The sequence below is a fragment of the Lolium rigidum genome, chromosome 1, assembly GCF_022539505.1.
Source record: "Lolium rigidum isolate FL_2022 chromosome 1, APGP_CSIRO_Lrig_0.1, whole genome shotgun sequence".
NCBI lineage: Eukaryota > Viridiplantae > Streptophyta > Magnoliopsida > Poales > Poaceae > Lolium > Lolium rigidum.
In genome coordinates this window covers 270,372,211-270,380,407 of record NC_061508.1, presented here as the reverse complement: position 1 = coordinate 270,380,407, position 8,197 = coordinate 270,372,211, and the positions used below count along the sequence as shown (strand labels likewise).

Sequence of the window (8,197 nt, the reverse complement as noted above, 5' to 3'; positions counted from 1 at the left end):
AATGAGTGAGAGACCAGATAGATGAATATGTAGAACGTTCGAATGTTATCGAGGTTGTGAAATTTTGGTCGTATGAATTTTTCTCATCGCGGTATAGGAGAAATACCAAGAGCCAAATTGAGGAGCTAGAGGAAGATTCATGATGTTCCTTTTGTTCCTTTTTCTACCTAACATAGTTATTAATCAAGAACAAGAAAGCCAAATAGTCGGCTAAAACCACATCATATTTTCTCAAAACTAACGACCAAATCATGAAATTAACATATAGCAGTCACCAAGAATTACGATACTCCCTCCGGTCCATATTACTTGCCACTAAAATAGATATATCTACAATTAAAATATATCTAGATACATCCGTGTTAATGATAAAGTAATATAAATAGACCTAGATGAAACAATATTGCCGGGATCCCTATGCATTATCACTAGTAGGAACTCGAACGTAGAATCCTACTCATCGCCGAGCCCGGATTCCGACGCGCGTATGAACTGGAAAATTCCCTCTTGAGATCTCCGCCATCGTCCCTGACTGCTGGGCGCCACAAGCCTTGACCCACCGTCAGAATTCTCGCCCACACCTAACTCTTCCCTGCCTCTCCCTATAAACTCGGAGATATTTCCCCACACGGCCACACCCTGGCCTCCTCCTCTCGAGATCGAAATCCGCGAAAAGACCAGACTACCCCTCACCCTCCAAACCCCAGTCGTGCTAGCAGGCAGCAGGCTGCGATGGCGGTGGCGGAGCTCTGGGAGACGCTGAAGCAGGCCATCGTGGCCTACACGGGGCTGTCCCCGGCGGCCTTCTTCACGGCCGTGGCGGTCGCCGCCGCGCTCTACCACGTCGTGACGGGGATCTTCGCGCCGCCGCCTCCTCCCCGGCAGCGCCCGCGCGAGGAGCCCGAGGCGGAGCCGCTCCCGCCGCCCGTGCAGCTCGGCGAGGTCGAGGAGGAGGACCTCAGACAGTACGACGGGTCCGACCCCAAGAAGCCCCTCCTCATGGCCATCAAGGGCCAGATCTATGACGTCACCCAGAGCAGGTATACCCCCTTGATCCAACGAAACGTAGTAGTTTCTCTTATCCTCCGATTGTCAGACGTGCTTGCTTGATCGTATATGTTCTGCAGTTCAGAATCGCCTATGATTTCTTTTGGGTGTTGTTTAGTACGCTAGTTGACTGGCTTACTACTATTTGTTTGACTGTGAATCTGTTGCGCGTGTCTTCCTATTTGCTGCTTCACCGTGGAATAGGGTCAAAAGGGGCGTGGCTTGCAGAATTTTATTTTATGCTTATTGGGTTGGACTATTTTCAGGGGAATTCCGACGCTGGCACTCCAAATAATTAAGGGGTCCAGTGTTAGCAAACTAGGAAGAACAGAGCGCTAATTGGTGATAATTCAATTACCAAATCGAGAGAACGCAAAAAAAAACTCTGACACAAACTGGTTCCAGAAGCGACAAAATTAAGCAGAAGATGATTAATTTGTTAGGTTTTTTTCTTTAGTGAGGTGGTGCACAATGAGTTAGTGTTAGGTTGCGGCTGACTGAACCGGTAGGCCATTATTGGTGGATTCCTGGAACAAGGACAACTATTGAGTTACTTCTTTTGGTTTGTGTGGATGGGATGATTGGCAAACTCGGAAGAACAGGGGGCTATTTGGCAATAAATCAGTTACCAAATCGAGAAGACACAAGCTGGTTAGAGATCCAGAGAAGCGACAAAATTGAGCAGAATACGACAAATTGGTTAGGTATTTTCTTTAGTGAGGCGGCGCACAATTGAGTTAGGGTTAGGTTTTTCCGTTCATGAGGCTATCCCAATGCTGGCCATACTGCGTGGCTGACTGGACTGGTAGGCCATCGGTGGATGCCTGGAATGAGGACAGCTGTTGAGTTACTTCTGTTGGTTTGTGTGGACGGGTTGAGGGGAGACGACTGAGGAGAGAGCAGCGTCAACAGCTGGGGTTGATGGGGTCATGCTGCAGAGAAACAAACCAAAAGAAGCAATAGTTGTATGGTTGCTGCTGTGCTGAATTATTGATGTCAATTGTGTAATAGTTAATTAAGATTATTATATCATGATTCTTTGTTTGATGAGTGTCTATTTCGCATCGAAGAAAATTGCTAGTACTATCTTTAAAAGAATTACCAGATCGTAGGATGTTTTGTATTAATTTAATATCAAGGTTCACGTTTATAATCATGAAACAAACTATTGATCTGGTGCTAGAGTTTATGGTTGTTTAATCTAGTACTATCTTCAAAAGAATGTCAGATGGAAGGATGTTTTGGATTAATTTGATATGAAGGTTCTTGTTTATAATCATGAAACTGAAAACTATTGATCTGGTGCTGGAGCTTATGGTCGTTTAATCACATCTTTCTAATAAATTGTGTCATATTGCTTTGGTTTTGAGCTGTTGATTAATACAGTATCACTTTTGAGGTCAGATACCCAAAGAGTTGCATTTGATTCTGATTTTGAATGGAACAATGGGGGTGCAAACTTATTTGAGGTGAGTTACCAGGAGAGTTGCATGTGACTAGTGAGAAGGAAGTTGGGTCACAGAAAGAGATCCCGCTTCTGTTCTTAAAATTGAATTGCATGTTAACAACTAGGGTTAGGGGTAGTTAAACATAAAAGTTCAGTGTCTAAATGCATGCAGACTATAGAGTTCTGAATCCATGGATGTGTCCACGGAGGTGAAAAGGAAGCAAGTGCTGTTTCTGTAGGCATTAGGTACTCAATGCTTAAAACAACTGGAAGAATTGTTTTAAGTTATTCTTGGTCTTTGCATATTTTATGTGTTATTTTTTTGGTTAGGTTCAATAATGCAATAAGATATGTGGCATCTCTTCTTTATCCTTGTTATGCAAGTTGTAGTTGCTGGTGAAGCACACATATCTTGTGGGAAGAGGGGGACATTAGTATAACAATATATCAATCCAAGCATCAAGAGCATCTTTATCGTGGGATCTAAGAGGGGTTCCCATCATGTTGGGCCCCATGCCTTGGACGGCCAGCCCAGGATGAAAGAAGTTATCACAATGGCTGAGGGACCAGCAAGAGATGCATGCCTAGAGCTTGCATTAAGCCATATGATTTTTGAACCACACGTGTGACGAAATTTATGCTGCTGCTTCTTAACACATGTTCTAAGGAGTGGGATAGAAATAGCTTGGGGAGAGAGATCTCAGTGGGATCCACCTAACACAAACTTGACAGTAACAGACGGTGATTCCCTAACTAACATTATGCGTGCACTTTCCCAATGATACTTTTTGCGTGAGGAGTTATGTTGCATTATTTTCCCGCCAGTTGTACTGGGAATGTGCTATGAAGATTGCTTGTATTAATAATCTTCTTCACATTTATTTTGTCTATGCAGAATGTTCTACGGACCAGGTGGACCTTACGCCCTATTCGCTGGCAAAGATGCCAGCAGAGCTCTAGCTAAGATGTCCTTTGAGCCCCAGGACCTGAACGGTGACCTCACAGGCCTCGGGCCATTCGAGATGGACGCGCTGCAAGATTGGGAATACAAGTTCATGAGCAAGTATGTGAAGGTCGGTACCATCAAGAAGGCAGCTCCTGCGGAAGATGCACCCGAAACAACCGAAACCACCACCGCTGAGGCAGAGCCCGAGAAGGCACCTGCAACCGAAGACAAGCCGAGGGAGGCTAGCCCTGAGGAGGTGGCAACAGAGAAGGAAGCCACAACTGACGTAGCAGGCGCGAAAGAAAGCTAGGCAAGTCCTGTACTGACTTGCAATAAATCTGTGTAATCTCGGTATGTAATTTGTACCAGCGCATTGGACCTGTGGATAGTGCTGGTGCGATGTCATTGTTGGTTTTTACTGGAGTGCTGGATATTATTACTGGGGTAGCGGGGTGTACCCCTTTGTGAAGGCGTCTATTGATATCGAACTTTGGGCTGAATAATATAACTGCTCCTTAAAGTATCTATGCCTAGCATCTTGCACTTTCTTATATGTGATTGCAAATCCTTCCTCCAGTCAGCAGTTAATCAAGCAGTTGTGCCAGCCATCCAGTTTTACATGATCTACCCATTCCTGCTGGCTCTTCATGTCATTCTACAACTAGACTTGGCGATGGAGAGAAGACAACTTTCCCCGGAGGAGCGTGATATTCGCGCAAGGCTTAAAAGAAGGTGATTGGCTTGGCGGCTCTCGAAAGCGCTAGAAAGAGACAAACGGCCCGCATCAATAACCTTTGACATGGGGATGCTAACACGAAGTTCTTCTATAGGAAGGTGAACGCTCGGAGGAGGAAAAACTTCATCGTCAAGCTTAGGCGTAACAACGGTTGGGCTACCTCCCATGATGACAAGCAATCTATCGCCCAAAATCGCTTCTCCTCGGCGTATGGTCGGCCAACTCCTCGCACTACTTCCTTCAATTGGGAGTCCATTGACCTCCCAACACCGACCTTGGACGGGTTGGATGATCCTTTTACGGAGGATGAGGTGAAGGATGCCATTTGGGACATGCCTTCCGATAAGGCTCCCGGGCCGGATGGGTTCAATGGAAATTTCTTCAAGGCGTGTTGGGATATTATTAAACATGACATCATGGCGGTTGTACAACGCTTCTCCAATCTCCACACCAACCACCTACATTGGCTTAACACCGCCAACATTGTCCTTCTTCCAAAGAAAGATGGGGCGGAGGAAATCACCGACTTTAGACCCATATTAGCCTCATCCATGGCTTTGCAAAGATTGTGGCCAAAGTCCTCTCCCGCCGTTTGGCCCCTCGCATGAATGACATCGTTTCTCACTCCCAAAGCGCTTTCATCAAATCGAGGAGCATTCATGACAACTTCATGTTTGTCTGCAACTATGCGTGTTGGCTTCACCGAAGAAAAAAGGCGACTCTCCTCTTCAAGCTTGACATCAAAAAGGCCTTCGACCATGTCCGTTGGGACTACATACTTGATCTTCTTCAACGCCTTGGTTTTCCTCCGCGCTTCTGTGATTGGCTTACGGCCCTTCTTTGCACCGCTTCGTCGAGAGTTCTACTCAATGGCATTCCGGGGGACCCTATCAAGCATTGGCGTGGTCTACGGCAAGGATGGCGCTTGTCAAATCGGTCCTCTCCTCGCAAGCCATCTACCCTCTCACGGCCATTGAGGTCCCCGTGGAGCCCCTTCAAGCTATCATTAAGCTTATCCGGAGCTTCTTTTGGGCGGGCAATGAAAATGCCACCGGTGGAAAGTGTAAAGTCAATTGGACCGCGGTTTGCCGCCCTACCTATCTTGGCGGTTTGGGCATCCTTAATATGGAGAAGTTTGCGAGGGCCCTTCGCCTCCGTTGGACATGGCTTGCTTGGACTTCACCGGATAAGCCTTGGGTTGGAATGGAGAACCCTTGCAGCAAGGAGGACTTGGAGCTTTTTCGCTCTTTGACCAAAGTCACCATTGGTGATGGAAATAAGGCTAGCTTCTGGGATGACCCGTGGGCTGATGGTCTATGCCCCAAATGCTTTGCGCCTTCCATCTATGCTATCTCTAAGAAGAAGACTTGGAACGTGCGAAAGTCTATCAATAATGATGCTTGGATTCTCCATCTTGACATTTCCGCGGGCCTATCGGTCCAAAACCTTCATGAGTTTACCTTGCTTTGGCAACATACCTCGCATATCGCTCTCCAAGACGGTGTGCCAGACTCAATTGTTTGGAAGCTCACTGCGAACGGGGCATACTCTTGCTCGTCGGCCTACAAGGCGCAATTCGCCGGTACCATACGCTCTTCAATAGAGTTGGTCGTTTGGAAGGCTTGGGCACCACCAAAATGCAAGCTTTTCGCTTGGCTTATCATACAAAACCGGGTTTGGACGGCGGACCGCCTCCAGAGACGCGGGTGGCCTAATGGGAGGATTTGCCCCCTTTGCCGTTGCCATGACGAATCGGCGGCCCATCTTATCTTGCCGCCTCTCCATCCGTATTTGGACCATGATCAAGGATTGGCTTCACATCCACGATTTGACCCCGCCTCTTGGCATGAGTTCGATAGTGTGGAGCACTGGTGGACTTCCATGGTCCTTTCTCATGGCGGAAGAAGGAAGGCCATGGCCTCCCTCCTTATGCTCGTCGCTTGGGAGATTTGGAATGAGAGGAATGCGAGAACCTTCAAAAACAAAAGTACTTTGCCGACCATCATTTTCGATAGAACTAAGTCGGAAGCTAGAACTTGGGTTGTGGCCGGTGCGAAACATTTGGGTCTTTTAATTGCGGGAGAGTAGGCTTTGGCCTCGTTGTTTTTGTAATCCTAAAACTTTGTTCCACGACTTCTCCTTATTTAATGAATTAAGGCAAATCTTTTGCCTTTCTTTCAAAAAAAATAATAATGTGAGAATATGTTCTTACATCCAGAACACAGGTACCAAGGCATTAGGGTTAGCTATGGACTGTTGACTGCTCTGGTGTGTACTTCTAGAAAGGGAAAAATTACATGCATACTCTAAACTGGTTGACCAGCTGTGTTAGGATAGACTTGCTCCTTAATCAACCTGTCAGTACACGCTAATGTGCTATGCTCTTGTTTAGTCCCACATCGCCTAGCGACGCAGCAAGGTAGGAGGAGGCCTGTATATAAGTCCGAGACAACAGGGAGCTGTAATGTGTTCCAGCGTTGGGTGTTACATCTGATGATTAACAAAGCTACGACATGAAAGCATTGCAAACACTCGAGATGAGCTAACCAAGCTTTCGCGAGTTTGCAGTCTTCCATGTCGTAGTTTGGTTTGTTCATCTCTTTTTTACGCAAACTGTAATCTGGGCTCACCCGCCCACCAATTGTAAGCTTAAAATTGTTTATTTCTAGGGAGTAGGCTTAAAATTTCCTTCTTAATTTTCTCTTGCTTCAAACTTAACCACAAAACGGACCGACAGTTAATATGGTGCTCTGATGTACCTCTAGAAGATGCATAATTTACACGCGTCCTCTTAGCTGGTTTGCGAAATTTTGAGACCACATGATGTGGTGAGATAAGCCCTGCAGCGCCAGTGATGGGGGCGGGGATCTGCTCGTGGGAGCCCCTGCGCGGCGGTATTGAGGCAGTACCCATGTGGCGGGCTGGCATCTGCTTTGGCTGCTCGGCGGCCCTCCTCCCTCCCACCTCTGCTCGGCCTCGCCGATGCTTGGGTGGCCAGGTGGGGGTACTGTCCATCGCAACTCTGGCAGGGTCCTGGAAGCCAGGGCGGCGGCCCTGGATGGCGGAGACAACGGCAGGTGGCGGGTGGCGGTGTTGGAAACCGTGTCCTTCAGCCACGTGGGCGGTGATGGGCAGGGACGGAGACAAGGGGGGACGAGGGGGGGCTGAGCCCCCCCTATGGTTTGGATTTTATGAAGAATACTGCTCACTAGAACTGTAATTACTTGCTGATTTAGCTTACTCTGCCCCCCTCATGAAGTTTACAACACTATTTTGCCCCCCTCATGGTCGAAAGCTGGCTCCGTCCCTGGTGATGGGACTGTGGGCGTGGTGCGGAGATCTCCCCGTTGGGCCTCGGGCTCCAGATCTGAAGGTGACTGCTCCTCACTATGGTTGCTCGGTGCACCTCCCCGGCCTCAGATCTTGTTCTGGTGGTTGGTGGGTGTGGTGGCCAGAGGTGGATGGATCGGGGGAAACCCTTGGCCGACGGTGGTGGCCACGACGTCGACAATGCTTCCGGCGCCGTTCTCCTTCTTGAAGGCGACATCGAGGTATATTCCCCCCTACTTGACCTACCTATCACGGGTGAAAGCCCAAAGCTTCGGTTTGGGCGGCGGCGGCGTTCTGGCGTCGTTCCCTTGTTGGAGGCGCCGCCTTGAGATAGCATGGTGTGTGGACATGTGCGGCGGTGGTTGGCTGCATCTTCGGTGTCTCCTCCGGACAGCTTGGTCCGGTGTGGTGATTGGTGCTGCGAACGGCGGTGATGTTTGTGGGTGGCGGCGTGGCGCGGCGAGTGCTCGGAGTTTTCCTCCCCGGCGGCAGACTTCCATTGCCCATTCGTGCTCAGGGAGAGCAGTCTATCTCCGGACAGGTGCGGCGCCCTCCGATCCAGGGCAAGAAAGCAGGGAGCTTTCTTTCGGAGGTGGAAACGTATGGCGGTGGGGTGTTGCTTGGCCTCTGGAGGTTGATGATGGTGCGAGCCCTCAATAGCGTTTTTCTTCACCAATTTCGCTTTCTCTAC

The 8,197-nt window shown here is 48.5% G+C and overlaps 1 protein-coding gene across 1 annotated transcript; it reads left to right on the top strand.

Moving 5' to 3' along the window:
• The first annotated feature begins 647 nt into the window (after positions 1 to 647).
• On the top strand, positions 648 to 3,963 carry LOC124694200 (membrane steroid-binding protein 1-like). Its single transcript, XM_047227219.1, has 2 exons — positions 648 to 1,040; positions 3,390 to 3,963. Exons 1-2 carry the CDS (start codon positions 733 to 735, stop codon positions 3,748 to 3,750), a joined length of 669 nt encoding a protein of 222 aa, XP_047083175.1. The 5' UTR covers positions 648 to 732; the 3' UTR covers positions 3,751 to 3,963.
• The last annotated feature ends 4,234 nt before the right edge of the window (positions 3,964 to 8,197 follow it).

What these genes read in the sequence shown, in the direction of transcription:
- LOC124694200 (XM_047227219.1), top strand. Translation starts at nt 733, where the DNA reads ATGGCGGTGGCGGAGCTCTGGGAGACGCTGAAGCAGGCCATCGTGGCC. An exon ending in TATGACGTCACCCAGAGCAG is followed by an intron (nt 1,041 to 3,389) that starts GTATACCCCCTT and finishes TTGTCTATGCAG; the next exon opens with AATGTTCTACGGACCAGGTG.